Source organism: Amia ocellicauda, chromosome 23 (assembly GCF_036373705.1).
Source record: "Amia ocellicauda isolate fAmiCal2 chromosome 23, fAmiCal2.hap1, whole genome shotgun sequence".
Taxonomy (NCBI): Eukaryota; Metazoa; Chordata; class Actinopteri; order Amiiformes; family Amiidae; genus Amia; species Amia ocellicauda.
In genome coordinates, this window is record NC_089872.1 from 14,337,920 (window position 1) to 14,356,379 (window position 18,460).

The window sequence follows — 18,460 nt, forward strand, 5'->3', positions numbered from 1 at the left end:
GGGCCAACATTTCTAAAGAATGCTTTCAGCACCTTGTTGAATCAATACCACGTAGAATTAAGGCAGTTCTGAAGGCGAAAGGGGGTCAAACACAGTATTAGTATGGTGTTCCTAATAATCCTTTAGGTGAGTGTATAGTGTGTATGTATGTAATATTGAAGATGTACTAAATTACTTTTGAAATAAATTGTACTATTCGGGTATCTACCCAGTTTTACTCATTTTAATCAATATACTGTCTGTTTGTTTGGCTTTGTTTGATTGTTGGTTTGTTTGATGTTTTTTTTTCTATTACGTTATGAAAATGGAACAAAGATGGTAGCAGGTATGTTTCCTTGTTACCCCACAACTGCACTCCTAACTCATCACATCAATTTTCATTCTGCTCAGCTCTTTCCTTTTTTATATTCAACATCAGGTCCACTGTCTGTTTCCCTTCCTTTCTTCAGTGTGACAGGTGTTGATGTTAACATCACAGCCAATGGGGATTTCATACTGCTTGCCTTTCTAACATATTTTAGATTTTTTCCATTGTTCAAGGGATTTCAGACAACATTGAACACATACATTGCTGCCATTTTCTCAGCACCGTAGGACTTCTGTTTAGATTCTAAGTTTAGACCCAATCAAAATGTTGTCTTACCTGTGAATCACATATTGTGCCCCATTGAATTTTTAGTTATACATAATAGAAAATGGGTTTCTAACAATAAATTAAAGCATTATTTGGTAAAAGGTTGTAATTGTGATTTACAGGTAGGTCTTAGATTTGATTTGTTTTAGGTCCTATTTACTAGAAAATAGTTGTTTTAGTTAAGCCTTTCAAAAAGCTAAATTCCACTGAAGGCAAAGCAGCATTTTAGATGACAGGTTTTAAAGAATAAACAACTCTTCTATTTACTGTTATACTAATTTGTTCTGTCAGTTTTCCAGCTAGAATTACATTCTGTCATGTTTCCAAAAGTCATAATACTTCTTCTACTTGTTGCTTTAATGTTATGGTTTTTTAAAGATAATAGCAGATAATTACTTGTTGTATTACTGTTAAATTATAATGTTTTGTCAAAAAATATGATTGTCAGTTATACGGTATTCAGGAATCAACACCTGATGTGACATTACATATTACACAAATACATATGCAATAAAACACATAACATAAGGACAGATTCACCTGCTGCAAAAATATAGGTGCATGCTGGTATGATAAATCTGGACTCAATTTGCAGTGTGAGATTCCAAAACATATGGAACAATGCTGGTTCAACATCCATGTGACCCAGGCTATATTACTCATCACCCGGCTGGCTCTCCTTCTCCTGAGCCTGCCATCACATGTTCTACAGCTGAATGCCTCCATCTGCTGGCCCAGTACCTCCTGCAGCAAATCAACCATCTGGTGGTCCTTGTGGTTCTGCTCCTGCTGTAATAAACGGCCTGACTTTAAGCAAGTCAATGACCCAAATACTGACTCTCCTTGAGGCAAGGGCACCTGCCCAAAGCCCCCTTCCCATGTCTCCAGAGTGGCCAGAGATATCACCATCACCACTGGGGTCTAAGAGAGCATCAGTCACTACCTCTTTGGTGAGAAAGAACAGTGATTCCCTGCTACAGTTTTGGTTAGATTATATTGATTTAATATTTATGTAATGTTTATAGACAATTACTGAATGAAAGAATGATTGACAGGTTTTTGTAACTGAAATCCTATCTTTCTTTATGGAGAATGTGTGAGCAATAGATGTTGTGGTCATTACATTATATTTCAGTAGAGACTACGCAGGTACACGTAGGTATGGGCGTGCCAAAAAAGCAAGATAAAACAAGCTGGTAAACCGGTAGCAGCAGTGTTTTCAAGTGCGCACTTCTCTTAAAAACCTCTTTATTTCACTGGATAAAGGTAAACATTCTCAGCTACTGAATGCAGCACTGTCTTAACATTCTTATAGTGTGTATATTTTGCTAGATTGGTATATTTAAAATGTGTCAGTGTATTTCCTGATTTCTTGACTTGACTTTCAATGTATGTGTATGTACAGCACTTTAAAAAACAAACAAGCTGTTTAACAGGGTTTTTACATTCATAGTTTAACACATTGGTCATCTAATCATAATTTAACCAGCTGTATAATTGCAGTTGATTGTATATACAGAAAAATAATTCATTGTCATTTAGTTTGACGTTATGAAGAAGTTATTTCACGGTTTTGTATTTGTTGTTGGAATCATTTATACACTTCCTTATTTGTTTTACCAGAATTGTGTAATTGTGAAGTCTGTCACCACTTTAGTATTTGTCTTTCCAGATTAATAAGGGAACATGACATTCTTGTGGTACTGTGTCTGTGGACTGTTTTTCTTCACAACTGTGAAGGCTACCAAGGGGCTTGTAGGAGGCATTGAAGAGATTCCTGTGAATAACTCTGGAGTACTTAGGAGTGCCCAGTTTGCTCTGGATAAGTATAATAATGCAAGCAATGATATGTTCATTAATAAAATAACTCAAATTTTCAATGCAAAACTGCAGGTAATTTGTTTTTGTATTATTATTATTATTATTATTATTATTATTATTATTATTATTATTATTATTATTATTATATAGGATTGTAAATAAATATATTTTTATTTTTCAATAGGTGGTTAGTGGGATTATGTACCAGTTTGGTGCTAAAATAGGACGCACAGACTGCATGAAAAGAAATTTCCCTAATGCAGAGTCATGTCCTTCAGCCCCAAGTCACGATCAGGTTTGTTTTTTGTAATGTGTCTTATAATACAGATAAAAGAGACCATAGAGGATGCATCAATAATGTATTTTTGTAAAATCAGTGCATCAATTTGTAAATATATATTTATTTCCTTTAGCAAATCATTTGTGATTTTGAAGTCCTGGATGTCGTATGGCTGGAAACAATGGAACTTTTGAAAATGGACTGTAACCCCGAAAACTATTGAGCATTTAAAAACAAACTCTCAGAGGAGCAGCATCTTTAAACAGCAGAAATCATTTCGCTGCCAGGTATATGGAAAATGTATAAAGCCTATACACACTGAGCAGTTACTTGATGATAGAAATGATAGATTATGTAGTTTGTTATTTTAAAACAAAAATGTGAATTCATGTAAAGTCTATTTTCTATTGTATGTTCTTTGTGATGATCAGTTTTGAACATAATTAAACATAATTTACTCTATTCAACTTTTCTTCACTTAACCAGTAAGTATAATCTGTTCACTGTATAAATACATTCATACATAAAAATCTAGATCTTGATATTACATATATCAGGGGATGAACTGATGTTTTGATTGTTTTAAACAGTTTTGTGTCTGCTGATATTGTGTATGCCATATTGAAAACATGATCCTACACACCATTAATTTTCCACAAGTAAATGTATCGAATGGTTAAAGAAACAATTGGTCTTATTTTCCTCATTGAAAAGACTGGCTTTACTATCTTCAAACCTGTTTCCATCTCAGAAAAAAAGACCAGAGATGTATTACAGAAGAAGATATAGCATGTATTCTTGTTTAAGCCCTTGCTTAAGAAACAAAAACATAAACACAAAAATATTTAAAACATTTAAAGAAGACATCCTCCCCAAATGACAATAGTACCAATATTTGAATAATGACCTTTCAGATTGAACTCAAGTCTCAGCACAAATCAGATATTCACAAAATTCCCATCCACTGTGTGTATGAGATAAGCCTCAACTTCCGGTGCAGAATCACCAAGTTCACAGATCTTGTGGAAGAATAATGTAATACATACATTCAAATCCAATTGTAACTCAGAAGCCTGTATAAGAACTGACAGAGATTTTAAAACAGTCACCAGATATGAATGCTTTTTAACAGTGTAATTAATTCATCTGATTGCCTAAGCAAAAGGCAGAATAAGCTCTACTTCTGGGCATGGATTTAGGCTGTTTTAACATGCAAAACAGTGTTTTCAGTTTTACTGCACAAGGTTGTGAATGCACAACTGATGTAATAAATAAAAACAAGTTATATAAAAAAACATTTTTTTCATGAACAGTATACATAATAATGTATACATTAATTCGTGGTCATGAATGAAGCTACATGATCAGTACAAACAGTTAATTAAATAAATGAAATTACAAATGAAAAGATCAAAACTTATTAGACAGCAAATAACACTGATTTTCCATGATTTTCTCCTTTTCATGTTTCATGTAATTCCATGATTTATTTTACTTCCTTTCAAAACCAAATACTGAAAATATGAAATTACTGCATTTAATCAAAATTTAAACATTTTTCAATGTGTGTATTTGGAGCAGTATGTTGTTGTGACAATTCCACTCAGCACCTGTAGATGGCGCATTCGTCTTCATGGGTTTGCAGTTTCTCTTCCTTGACGTGGCGATCAACAATTGCGAGTGACGTCGACAAAGTTGCAACCAATCACGTTTCTGCTGAGCCGGATTTCCTGAAACTGGTAGTAACACGTCATTCCACGGGCGCTGCAGGAACCGGCGCACGGAATCGCTTCCATTCATTAATCCATATAAGTTCATCTTTCTTTTTCCAAATTTAGATTTTTTTTAAATACATATATATTTTTCTAACACCAATTACCAGGTGTGGATTGAACACCGTTTTTTTTTCTCCCCCATCTGTGTTCTGTTAAGAGGTAGGTTACATTTCTAAGTAGGCCGCTGCTTTTTCTGTGAAGCCTGCGATTCAATTAATGTATTGATCCGAGAATTGGAAGTGCTGGAAGGCATTCATGTTTAATCTTTAGATGTATGTTGTGTTTCTGTTAAGAAGCCTTCAGCACATTATACTAAGTTTGACTGAAAGCTAGACATTTTAATTCAGTAACTGCTACTAGCATCATTTTAACCATATGTAATAATCATGTAGTTTAAGTTAACGACTTAGCTCCTACAGTTGGGTTTCTTAAAATGTACCTCCTTACCTGTGGGGTGGGGGAACGCGTTTAGTCATTGTTAGTGTATTTTAAGTTGTCACATTACTTTTAACTTGTGAATATTAGTGTTGTGTATATGTAAACATCCTGTTCCAGCTGGTGGTATATATTGTGCTGTTATATAAATCTCACTTCTTATAAAGGCAACATTGTCTCTCAATCCTGTTGTTGTCTGTAAAGGTAGATTCCTTGGAGGGAAGGGGGATCCATATTTTATGTCTATTTTTAGGATTAAGGAATAATGAATCTGCAGAAGTGTCTCTCTGAATTTCCCACCATATAATTTTTCTTCACTAAAGTTATTTCATAGTTATTTTTCTTTCTAAAAATATTTGAAAGTGTTATAGCTAAATCGGTAGTATAGTTTTTAAAAGTTGGTCATTGTGTTTGTTTTGAAATTTACATATCAAGGATGCAAACAAGTGTAGTTCTTGCATACAGTAGAAAATAAATCAATGTATGGATATTGCATTATATTGAAAAACAAGAGTAAAGGTCAGTTTTATCTTCCTCTCTGTAATTCTACTTAAGATTAGCAGTTCAAACATCTGCTCATAGAAGCCACAGTTTGTCTTCCTTATGTATACGTATACCGAATCCTTCAGAATGCAAATACAATCTCCATCAGCCTATATCCATTCACTGCTGGATGAAGGCCTCCCCAAGATGTTTTCACTGACTTTGATCTACAGTATCTCTTTTCCATATCACACCTTTAAAGTTTTTCATATTCCCATCTTTTATGTGCTCATCTTCTAGGTCTTTTTTAATCTATTGCTATCCATTCAATAGCTTATTGGTCCATCTTTGATCTGTTCTTCTTGCAGAGTGACCGGCCCATTGCCGTTTAACATTTTCACTCATCCAATGATGTCACATTTTGGTTTGTTCTCGGATCCATTCATTTCTTTTTCTTATTCCAAGCAGACATCTTTCCATGGTTCCTTTGTCATCTGTGCTGTTCTGTTGTTATGAACACAGTGTAGGCTGTGAACTATTTCTCCATTGGTTGTGTTCTTCAGATCTAGCTGATCTAAGTACCACCTGGGAAAGCTGTGCGGCTGTGCAGAAATTTAACACCATGTATGTGTGTTTTTGTTTGCCTATATACACATTTGAAATACTGACACAAATGTCAAGCTCTCTTTTTCTTCTGATTTACTATTTGATACTGGTTTAACAAAACCAGGCAGCACTGTGAAAATGCTTCCGGTGTCTCAAAACAATGGAACTGAAAGAAAACAAAGAACTAAATATAAGTGCAACGTAAATTGGAACTGTAGGTGTGTCAGGGTTTACGCACTTGCATTGATAAAGTGTGCTCTTGCCATTCTTTGCATTCTGAAACTGGTTCAGCAGGTTAATTTGACGTCACAGCCAGTGACGCATTGCACACGTAAAAGAAAAGTCAAAAGGGTAGTTTTGAGTAGTCAGAATCAGAAGTTGTGTGGACTTGTTATTGTGAGGAACATACTTAATACAAGGGGTTCAACGTTTGTATTGCCATTTCTGGTATGTATATGCTGCTGTACTTTTATTTGTATGAATTCATTAAGAATTCCAACTTTCTTTTTTCAAGGTTTACTTTACAGTCAAGTATACATACATATAGTCCATGCCTTACACTAAAAATGGTTTTGGGTGCCTTCACTCATGTATTTATTTGAAAATTTGGGCCAGTAGTTTTCTACGTGTGTTTAAGACAATATACCTTTTTTGTGTGTGGTATTATTCTTGAAGATTAATTTATTCAGGGCAGTACACTACTTTTTTACTACATTGTACTATAATCACTGACAGTGGGGACCCATTCTGTTTTTTTTGTGTGTTTAATAACCCTTCTGTAGCCGTTTGAAATATCAACAAGGTGAAGTTCACTGAAATGGCCAAGCTTATACTATGTAGCTGATTACTAACATTTTTGGTCATGTAAATATTAAATTACGTGTCTCTGAAGTACAGTGAAACAGAGTTAAACAAAACTTGTTTGATGTTTGTGTTAGCTGTGTGTATGTATATTTATGTATATGTGTGTGTGTGTATGTATATATATATATATATATATATATATATATATATATATATATATATATATATATATATATATATATGCAGCTAACAAGAAAAAACTAAAAAAAACATGCTTTCTCTTTTGGTCTCTTAGTGTTTCATGGCAACATATCAGGAGTTCATCCAGCAGAATGAGGACCGGGACGGGGTGCGCTTCAGCTGGAACGTCTGGCCCTCGAGCCGACTGGAGGCCACAAGGATGGTGGTGCCCCTGTCCTGCCTCTTCACCCCCTTGAAGGAGCGCCTGGACCTCCCTCCAGTGCAGTACGAACCCGTACTCTGCAGCCGGCCCAACTGCAAAGCTGTGCTCAACCCCCTCTGGTAGGCTATGTTTAAGATGTTTAAAAAAAAAGTTTAAGAGACAGTTATGTTTCATGTCATCCAAAGTATGCCGAAACTATTTATGTATATTTCTTATTCCTGGTTTATTGGTTTCCTCTTCTTGTAAAGCATGTGTCATAGTGGTGATTTTGATCTGGACAGGTTATACAGGTTTTTTTGCCTTTTTTTTTTTTTTTTTTTTTTTTTTCCTCAATGATGTTTTGACGTGACTTCTTGTTTTCCTTTTTTTCCAGTCAAGTTGATTACAGAGCCAAACTATGGGCGTGCAACTTTTGTTTCCAAAGAAACCCAGTAAGTATTAAGCTAAAAGATTGACGGCCGCATTCATAAAACATGTACCATTGAGCTACGTATTTATATCCTTCATTGTTTTTTGTATCATTCTGTGATTTGTTTTTCATCTGTTCAAAAAGGTGCCATTCAATTTTATGTGAAATTGTGAATGTTGATACTTTTAAACTGTGCAATTTTTAAACTCCTTTCTTGTTTTTCCCCACAGTTCCCCCCCACATATGCAGGCATATCAGAAGTCAACCAACCAGCTGAACTAATGGCACAGTTCTCTACAATTGAATATATTGTACAGGTAAATGTTATACCCCTTGTGTAGTTTTGTATTTTATTCTGAATTTTCAATCTCAAATCCATTTACTAGACATGTACAAGAATGTTCTTATTTTTCTCATTGTGAAAAAAGCTGTGTAACTTGCTATGCCAAAATTAACATGGCTTTGATTTGTCTGTACATTATTGTAGAGCAGCCTGCTGTCGTACTTGGTGAGTGACTCGAGTGGGTTGTTTTGTTGTTGTTGCAGCGTGGACCCCAGACCCCTCTGATCTTCCTGTATGTGGTGGACACATGTCTGGAAGAGGAGGACCTTCAGGCATTGAAGGAGTCCTTGCAGATGTCCCTGAGTCTCCTCCCTCCTGACGCACTGGTTGGCCTGATCACATTCGGCAGGATGGTCCAGGTGCATGAGCTGAGCTGTGAAGGCATCTCCAAGAGCTACGTCTTCAGGGGGACCAAGGATCTGTCCGCTAAACAAATCCAGGTAAAGAACTGGAAAACAACAACAACATTGAATCTTTAAAAATATAACCTTTTTAAAGATGATGAAATATCGATTGTATTTATTTACTAGGAAATGTTGGGTCTGATGAAGCCTGCAGCCCCAGTACAACAAGGGAGACCTGCTCCACCTCAGGAAACGTCCACCTCCAGCAGGTATTGTGAAGCTTTTCATTCTTTCTATAGACAATATTTTATATGCCCTACAGTTTTTTTTTTTATCCTAACATAATTCCTGTATTTTTGAAAGTTATTGTATGACAGTATTTATATTTTAAAGATGGAGGAAAAACTCATGCATCTTGACTGTCCCTCTAGGTTTTTGCAGCCTGTGCATAAGATTGATATGAACCTGACTGACCTCCTTGGGGAGCTTCAGAGGGACCCCTGGCCTGTCCCTCAGGGGAAGAGACCCCTCAGATCTACTGGTATCGCCCTGTCCATTGCTGTGGGGCTCCTGGAGGTATCCTTGCTCTTTCACTTCATTTACTTTTATAATATGCCATGTAAAGACTTGACAAGTTTTAATAAAGATGATTTTATTGATAAATGTTATCTGAAGCTGTATTGAGACATATCTGTCTTGACTCAGGGTACTTTCCCCAACACCGGGGCTCGAGTGATGCTCTTCACGGGCGGCCCGCCAACGCAAGGCCCAGGGATGGTTGTGGGCGATGAGCTGAAAACCCCTATCCGCTCCTGGCACGACATTGAGAAGGACAACGCTCGCCACCTGAAGAAAGCAACCAAGGTACGGGGCTTTGCGCTGCACCCCTGAGAAACTGAATCTTTTTAATCAAGTGTTTCCTGGCTCTTTATTTGGCACCTTGATTGAACCTCAATCAAGACATCAACTGAATAAATAATTTCAAAGTAAAAAAATGAAGATTAACTTGGCATGAATAAAACCCTAGTAAAAGTGTAGTTGTTAAAATCTTTTAATTTATTTCTTCTGCAGTACTATGAAGCTTTGGCCAACCGTGCAGCTGTTAACAGTCACTGTATTGACATCTATGCCTGTGCTCTGGACCAGACTGGTCTTCTGGAAATGAAGTGTTGTTCAAACCTTACAGGGTAGGATATTTGCCCCTTCTGACTACTTACTAATCTTATAATTACTGGAAAACCATTTAATATTAGTTACAATTTGCAAATGCTTTACAATTGTTGTACGATTAGTTGATTTGTGCAGTACCATTTAATACATAATTTACTGAACATTCTCTAAATATATTGGTTTTCTTTCTCTTTTATTCATAGCACTGTGTAAACCGCATTCTTTAGTTAATCTTGTTCAGTTCCAGAATGCAGATAATTTAATATACACAATGTAAACAAGAATTTTATGCATGCGCTTAATTTGTTTTCCTCTTTATTTCAGGGGTTACATTGTAATGGGGGATTCCTTCAATACTTCTCTGTTCAAGCAGACATTCCAGAGAGTCTTTAGTAAAGATTACAACGGGGAATTCCGCATGGCTTTTGGAGGAACATTGGAAGTCAAGGTAATTGAATTTGAGGTTGATACAAGTCTGTACATTATCTATGTCCCCAGTGTAATTGTGCATAATGTATCGGGAAGTCTTGAGGATTCACTTTTTCATTCTTTCTTGTTCAGACTTCAAGGGAGCTGAAGGTTTCTGGAGCCATTGGTCCGTGTGTCTCTCTTAACGTAAAGGGGCCGTGTGTGTCAGAAAATGTAAGTCTTCCAAACGTCACTTAAAAATCATTGGTTTTGGTTGCAGGTCTGTGTTCTATTCAGTTCTGACATTCCTTATTTTTGTTTTACCATTGTTAGGAAATGGGAGTTGGTGGGACAAACCAGTGGAAGGTGTGCAGTCTTAACCCCTCCACCACACTCGCAGTCTATTTCGAAGTTGTGAATCAGGTAAGGGTCTTTAATTCCATCTGTAGGAATCGCGCACATGGTTATTATGATACGTGAATTCATTTTGCACTTAATCTATGGCAGTTTCTATCAATAGTTGGAGACATGTGAAAAACTGCATATTTAAAAAGAGTTGGTCAGAGAAATGTTACACTCCTTATTTGTTAGCTAAAAGGGTTGCAGTGATTTCTTTTTGCTCAGGTTTTTCTCATCTCAATTCAGTGTTTGTGTTGTTGTTTCAGCACAATGCGCCAATTCCTCAGGGAGGTCGAGGAGCCATTCAGTTTGTCACGCAGTACCAACATTCGAGCACACAGAGGCGGGTCAGAGTGACAACGGTTGCTAGGAAGTAAGTTGTCTTCTAATGCTACCATTTGATGAATTGATTAAAGCATCCAAAAATCAACAGGAACTGAAGCACAGACTGTTTATAATGAAATGCCTCAAGTTTACCCTGATCATTTATAGCAACAGCAGTAACATTCACAATGTAACTATTTCATTATTGCTCACAGGCTGTTAACTGGCATTACTTTTTGGGTTTTCTTCATAACACTATATAATGATATAATATAGAACTATATCCTAATGATTGCGGTGTTCTTCCAGCTGGGCCGATGCACAGTCTCAGATCCAGCACATAGAAGCGTCCTTTGACCAGGAGGCGTCGGCTGTTTTGATGGCACGCCTGGGTGTGTTCAGAGCCGAATCTGAAGAGGGGCCCGATGTGCTGAGATGGCTGGACAGGCAATTGATCAGGCTGGTGAGAGCTCTTGTTAATATTTTACTGAGGCATCATCTCATTAAAATTATATTGCACCTCCGGAAAAAAAGGACAGTAACTGATAGCTTGTTTTTGTTTTTACAGTGTCAGAAGTTCGGACAATTCAATAAAGACGACCCAACCTCTTTCAGGCTGTCGGAGTCCTTTTCTCTTTACCCACAGGTAAGGGTAACGATAAGATCACTTCTTGTAAATGTTCAGCTACTTTTTCTTTCTCTTCCGAAACTAACCTTCTCTTCATATTATTTCCAGTTCATGTTCCATTTGCGGAGATCACCTTTCCTTCAGGTGTTCAACAACAGCCCTGATGAGTCCTCGTATTATCGCCACCATTTCGTGCGACAGGACCTGACCCAGTCGCTCATCATGATCCAGCCTATCCTGTATTCCTACTCCTTCTATGGACCTCCAGAGGTGAGTGCTTTAGCGATTATTTCCAGTCTGTGAACCATGAGTTATCTTCTCATTTTATAGGAAAAATATATTAAATGTTTTTTGTGGTGAATGTGCTGTAAATGTCGCAATGAAAACATCAAGTTAATCAAAGAATATTTGCCTTTCAGCCTGTGCTTCTGGATAGCAGCAGTATCCTTCCAGACAGGATCCTGCTAATGGACACATTCTTCCAGCTGGTTATATACCATGGAGAGGTAAGGGTCATTTAATATTATTAAACAGCTCTTTGATCTTTACTTGGCAGTTATGAAAGGTTTCTCACATTCATAAATATTTGAATAAAACTAAACATAACTAAAAATCAAGTCCAGTTATTGTTAGTTACTCGACAACCTCTTACTCGTGTGTATTTTCACAGACCATTGCACAGTGGCGCAAAGCGGGATACCAAGAGATGGCTGAGTACGAGAACTTCAAACAGCTCCTCCAGGCTCCTTTGGATGACGCCCAGGAGATCCTGCAGACGCGCTTCCCAATGCCCCGCTATGTTGACACCGAGCACGGAGGCAGCCAGGTAGGAATCTTACCTCCCTTCGAAGACGTTATGGGCTCTTCATTAGACAGACCACAATTACTGGACGCTTAATAGTTTATTTTAATTGTATAGCTCTGGAATTAGTGTTTTAAATATTTTCAATTGTTAGTGTATATGAAGTGTCTAATCTTATACTATTTATTTGCATGCAGGCTCGGTTTCTTCTGTCAAAGGTGAACCCATCTCAGACGCATAACAACTTGTATGCATGGGGACAGGTGAGTAATTCAGAACTAAAACTGAAGTAATTCAGGACTTTAGATCATTGTATTTACTACCATGTTTGTGAACTATGATTTGAAATGGTTTATCAGGACCTGAGCCATGTTAACTTATGTCCCCCCCTTGCCTTTTACAGGAATCTGGGGCCCCCATTCTGACCGATGACGTGAGCTTGCAGGTGTTTATGGATCACTTGAAGAAACTTGCCGTTTCTAGTGCGTCATGATCGTGTTAAAGCACCCGTCTGAAGGATTCTTCGGGAAAGCTATCCATCTCTATTGGACCTATTGACATTTCAAATCCTTACAATATTTAAACTTTAAAGTATTCGTTTTGCTTTTGTATATGTACTTCTGTCATGAAGCATACTGTAGAGATAGAGGTTTTAATGGGATGATGAAACATCAGGCTTCAGAAGTTCAGAAAAGGTCAAACATTTTTACAGTCACCATTCCTTTTATAATTCCTTTTGTATCTTATTTCTGGAAAGGAATGACCAATTAACTTTTGTAAACCTGTAGTTTACATTTTGGTATTGTACCTGTAATAACTGTCCAATGATTATTGCACACTGATATGACTGTTTTTGCAAAGCAAGCTGTAAGAAAATGTTCTTATGAATGGAATACTTCTTATTAAGCTTATTTTCTGAATATTTAGAAACTTTAAGGCTGTAATTTCCATGAAGAACATGGATATGATAACCTCGAATTTTAAGTCATGTGCATTGTTAAAAAAACTGATGCATTTCCTCATCATGCAGAATTAGCATGCAAATGCAAAATATAGTATATGATTAATGCATTCCATTGATCTAATAAGTCTTTAGTTTGTATAGATTTAGGAAGCATTGTAGTAATTCTAAGTGTATGTATAAATGTATGTTTCACCTGTTTATATTGTATAAAAAATGATCTCAGAATTTAATGTCTTAATTCCTGCTTCACCATTAAACTGATAAAATACAAACAACACAGAAAAGTGACTGAATTTAATAAATTATTGCAAAAAACATGCGCACACGAAAATGCTGCTGGTGAGGACGTTTAACCAGAGCTTTATAACGTGTGTATCTTTGATCAGACTGGTTTACATCCCCGCTGCTATTACAATTTTAATAAAGCCTTCAGATGATTTAATTACCGAAAAATGAATTGTAATATGAAAGGCTGTAGCTCACCTGGTCTAATACAGGATTTGACGGTATCTCTCTCCTATAGAGTTTCATTTCTACGCTAAATTATTAATCTTAAAATGGCTGATTGGCTTCGGGGGTAGGTAAACACTTTCTTCGTCAGTTATTAAACTGAAGGTTGAACAAGTCCAGTTTAATTTGCATTATCTGTTAAATAAGTTGTATCGCCGGTATAATGCTAATACTTTAAATGATAGTCTCCAGGAGATGGCGTACTGTGGAAACAACACAGTCTTGTTTGTGCGGCTGCGCAGACACCGATTAGCAAGAGAGGATAGCCAATCAGAAAGTGTTTCTTTTCAACATGGCCGCGCCCTTGAACCGATCCGGTGTGCGGGGCTCACTTTCCGTCTTCAAACAATAGCACAGAGCTTGCATTTCTTCAGTAAATTTGCGACAGACCTCTGACATACGCGCAAAGCGGACGCCATCTCGATGCGCAATGACCCTGCGGGACGTGGTGAAGTGGAACAGGCGGGTGTCGCTGCTGTACGCCGTGGGCATCTGGACGATGTTCGGCACTTACGGGTATTTCCAGATCAGGTCGAAGTGGAGTAAAAAGGACGATGAAGAACACATTAACGGTATGATTTCCTCTTCCTTGCATATTTCCCATGTTGATAATACCATTATTACACTGGGCACTTGGGTGTTAAAGGTGCTGATGTACACCTGTGTGTCTTGCAACAAGCTGGAGTGTTTGTTGTCCTTTATGCATCCACTTTTACATGCTTCTTATTTTAATGTCTTCCACAGAGACACCACCTGTAGAACAAGAACTTGCAGATGAATATATACCTGAACCAACAGCGAATGAAAGCAAAGCACAGGGACTACGTGTAAAATCAACAGTCACCTACAGGGACAATTTCATCCCCTATTCGTCGAGAATCTGCAGCTATCTGCAGTCCCTGCGCAGCAGCTCCGAGGATGTGAGCGCACAAGACCCTGCTGCTCAGAAGTGATGTCCCCAAACCAAATCAATCAATCCTTATTTTACAGTGACAAAAAACCCAACTATATTTAAAAGCTGTATGTTTTCACACACATTTAAATAAAGTTATTGTATGGGGTGTTGACATACAATGTCTCAACAAACATTTGATGACAGTGTCAGAAGCTTTGTCCTTGTTATTGCCTTGATCAATGATCTAATATATAAAGTATTACATTGTCTGGTGCAGAAAATGCAGGTAACAAAGACACAGCGAACAAATATTGAATGTATATTGTATAGTCTTCCTTTTAAGGATTATTACACATATGAGGATGGAATGGGATGTATTCACAAATGTTATATTTTCGGTTACTAACGTGTTATTTTGTCTATTGTAGTCAACATCACACAAGGTGCTCTGCTGGTCTATTAGACACACTCAAGAAGTCATTTTTGTATCATATGGTGGCTGTGTATTTATTCAAACTTGATTTGCCTTAACCCAAGATTGATAAGAATTAATACCATGTAAAAAAGGAAGGAAGGCCATTCACCCATACTAATAGCTTTAACACCTTGAACTTTAGATTATAAACAATAAGTATCCATATGAATGAGCAATATACTCCTGATAATGATCTTTCTCTGCCAATTTCTTAACACATCAGCAAAATCTCTATATTATTTGATTGACTGATTTGCTTGTAGTGGTTTTCTATACAATGTGGCCCACAATTACATTTCAGACTAATCAAAATGTTTCTAATTAGAAATTAATCTGGACACTGGGCGCAAACCAGGAGGATAATTTAAATGTCTATTGTATAGCAATATAGATGTTTCAAACTCATCCAAATTCAAACCTCAAACCAATAATAATTTTCCATATTTTAGGGGCTAACTGTGCCAGTCCTTATCAGCAAGTGTTAAAACACGTGTTTTTATGTAATGCACAACACCGAGGTTGTGTAAGCCTGCCGGTGCTTTGTTTTGTAACCGAGCGTATTGGGTTACACCCCTAAATAACGATGCCCTGTAGCGGGACGGGGTGGTGACGTCACACAGCAGCGTGCAGCGCAGAGTTCCGCAGTTTTGCGCAGATGTGCGGAATCCCGCTGATGCCATTGGTAGAGCTGCGCAGAGCTGCGGAAATGTGCGCTGCACCGACGCGGGCAGGGATATAAATTGTGCAGGAGGCGCAGCACTGCGAGGTACTGCGGAGCAATGAGGGGTGTCGTGCTGCTGCTGCTGGCGCTGGCGGCTTGCGTGCTAATTGCTTCTGGAAATGAAGAGAGTGAGAATAAACCGTGGTTTTGCCATGGATTAGACTGTCCAGAATACACCGTGGTGACGAAACATGAGGTAGTCTAACATTATAACTGCTTTGCCTTTTTGCTTGCTGTGCACTGAAGGGGAGACCCTGCGGACACAATCGTGATTGCTGATGCACTGTTTTCGGCTCTACAGAGTGGGTGCAACTTTGAGTGATTCCAGCAAGTTTTATAATACGTGATGCTGCATTTAAAAAAAAAACCTGCAAGCACTAAACCGTATTGAATGTCTATTGTATCATTTCAAATCAAATCCGTCTACATTTTAGACTTGTGATTTTGTTAGACTTGGTAACTGGTTAAGTTAATTTCAGTTTGCAGTGGTCTCCAGCTGAGGCGTTATACTGAACTCTTGGTTGCACTTGCCTTATTCAAGGTTTATTGCATGTTTTAAATGAACTTGTAACAAGAACCTATAATTAAGCAAATTGATTTACTCAGGGCCGATTTGCTGACCCAAAACCCTAATAACTCGGATTAAATCATTAAATTATACTTTAATCTGGTGGCACAAAAGCAGGTTTTATATGTAATCTGTTTAAAAAGAGATTTCTTTCACCAAGATTACAATCCTATTGCACCACTATTTTTAACCCAGGTTTAAATGTGAACTGTGGATTGTTTAAACTCGGTTTGGAGGGGGGGAACCTGCAGTAAATCTGGATTTGTTCTTGCAGACTTTTGAAGAGCGATCGTATGTCGCCACCCGGTGGATGACGACCAATGTGGAGGGGAGCTACATGAGTGCAGTTTTTCAAGGTTTTATGCGGCTCTTCAATTACATCGATGGAAACAATGAAGCAGGTAAAGCCTTCATCTCTGGGGCAGTTTGCTTTCACATCTTTCTGCAGCTGCACATAACGATTAAATCACTCTTCTACTTCTAATGGTTGGTATTACTTGGTTCTAAAAGGTTATGGATGAATGCAAAATCTGGTTAATCTACATTTCAGGGGAAAAGATTCCTATGACAGCCCCTGTTGCCGTTGAGATGCATCCTTCTGGCGGCAAAACGGGCATAAGCAACATCTCTATATCTTTCTTCGTCCCAGCAAAAGGCAACCCTCCTAAAGCAAAAGATCCCACCATTTATGCATCGAATCGCCCAGCAGGCGTAGTGTATGTTCGGTAAGTCTGCAAGAACTTTGTATGCGATCTCCATTTAATGCAAAGATTCACAACTCCTTCCCTCCTTAAACAGTTTCAGCACTACGTGGTTGACCTATAAAGCCTTGCATTCTGTTTCCCAAGGTCTTTTGATGGTTTTGCGATGGAATCGGACTGGAATGAAAATGCCCAAGCCCTGAAGGATGACCTGCAGGCTGCTGGCATTTCCTTCAATCCGCTCAGTCTCATAGCAGCTGGCTATGACCCCCCATTCAGGTTCATAAACCGACACAATGAAATCTGGTTGTATGGACCCTGAGGGGAGAGAGGGGAGGTGCCTGCAAGTGCTTCTGAGCTTACTAAAACTTGACTAAAGAATGTAACCTATCAGTAAATAAATTGTGCCTTTCCTTCCCCAAACAAAACTGGACTTTTGATTAAACTTTGGAAAATGCGCCTAAATGCATTGCTTCTTGCAGGTTGAAATTGAACAGGATACATTTGTGCATGTTCTAATGTGTGTATGATAACCTGCTGTAATTGTATGTATTTGTGGATGTTTTTTCCTAGGCATTTTGTTTGTGGGTATGTAACAAAATAAAACCACTTTGAGAAACTATTTTTTTAAATCTAATTTGATTGGTTTTTAGCCTGTCTATGGCTATTGGTTAGTTGCGTTTCTAGATTCAACATCTTCTCTACAGTACATAAAGAGCAGTGTTTGGAGTAACCATGGGGAAGGGTTAGGGCTGATTCAAGAATTTGGCATTGGCTTTGAATTAGTATGTAGGAATGTTTAGGAGCTCAAGACTGCAATATAAAAGGAGCAGGTTTTGTCTTGGGCTTCGCTGACCGTGACATTCACGTACTGGAAGAAGCCTCTGCAACCGAGCACTCCATAATCTGGTTTGGTTTACTTTCCTTCAATGGGTCATTGTCACTTTTTCTGTCGATCTAACCTTCTCCAGGCCCATCTGATCCCTCTCCTGCTGAAAGGGGGAAAAATGCAAATTAAGCTTTGAAATGTACACTAAACCCAAGAACCACTGGCACAAATGTGTTGATATTAAGTGTTACAGATAACCAGACAATCCTATGAAAAAATGTGGGGAAGATTGTTTAAAAACACTAATGAATGACTGATATACACTAAACTAATCCATTGTAGCCTCCATACACAATTACTAAACTACAGACTTTATTTTGACTGCTTCTGAGGTACAAACATATACATAATAGCTCCGACACTAACTTACCTGCTATTATCTCCATCGATCCCTTTTTATTCAATTTAAATCGCATGTTGCTGGTTCATATCTCAGACCCAGAGCTTTCACTTGCTTAGCTTTGAATAGCTTGGTCTCATTTATGTCTCCCTTTCTCTATAATCCTTATAGGTTATTTACTATTGGGGCTATTTCCATTGTATGGTCAATAATACATATTGTAAATTACATGGCTATTCTACTACAGCTACTATCCTACTTCCATTTACATACTCTTAACTGTTGCATACTGCTCCCAACCTAAATTATACTGTTAGGCCTACTATGTC

General features: G+C 37.7%; 3 protein-coding genes across 4 annotated transcripts; all 3 read left to right on the forward strand.

The window, feature by feature from the left end:
* Positions 1-4,343: 4,343 nt before the first annotated feature.
* On the forward strand, positions 4,344-13,257 carry sec23b (SEC23 homolog B, coat complex II component). Of its 2 annotated transcripts, none has more exons than XM_066697383.1 (20): positions 4,344-4,669; positions 7,134-7,360; positions 7,615-7,672; positions 7,881-7,967; positions 8,197-8,433; positions 8,524-8,606; positions 8,769-8,913; positions 9,043-9,201; positions 9,409-9,524; positions 9,832-9,955; positions 10,069-10,149; positions 10,249-10,338; positions 10,581-10,687; positions 10,948-11,101; positions 11,207-11,284; positions 11,375-11,536; positions 11,686-11,772; positions 11,937-12,092; positions 12,266-12,331; positions 12,472-13,257. In XM_066697383.1, the coding sequence occupies exons 2-20, from the start codon at positions 7,140-7,142 to the stop codon at positions 12,559-12,561; spliced, it is 2,301 nt and encodes a 766-aa protein (XP_066553480.1). In that variant the 5' UTR covers positions 4,344-4,669; positions 7,134-7,139; the 3' UTR covers positions 12,562-13,257. The 2 variants fall into 2 exon arrangements, with proteins under 2 accessions (XP_066553480.1, XP_066553479.1); XM_066697382.1 differs by lacking the exon at positions 4,344-4,669 and adding an exon at positions 6,389-6,481.
* A 555-nt stretch (positions 13,258-13,812) lies between these two features.
* Positions 13,813-14,635, forward strand: LOC136719455 (small integral membrane protein 26). The gene is made up of 2 exons (XM_066697385.1): positions 13,813-14,114; positions 14,287-14,635. Exons 1-2 carry the CDS (start codon positions 13,973-13,975, stop codon positions 14,493-14,495), a joined length of 351 nt encoding a protein of 116 aa, XP_066553482.1. The 5' UTR covers positions 13,813-13,972; the 3' UTR covers positions 14,496-14,635.
* Positions 14,636-15,666: 1,031 nt separating this feature from the next.
* soul2 (heme-binding protein soul2) lies at positions 15,667-17,524 on the forward strand. The gene is made up of 4 exons (XM_066697384.1): positions 15,667-15,829; positions 16,476-16,602; positions 16,752-16,926; positions 17,050-17,524. The coding sequence occupies exons 1-4, from the start codon at positions 15,692-15,694 to the stop codon at positions 17,222-17,224; spliced, it is 615 nt and encodes a 204-aa protein (XP_066553481.1). The 5' UTR covers positions 15,667-15,691; the 3' UTR covers positions 17,225-17,524.
* Positions 17,525-18,460: the final 936 nt, after the last annotated feature.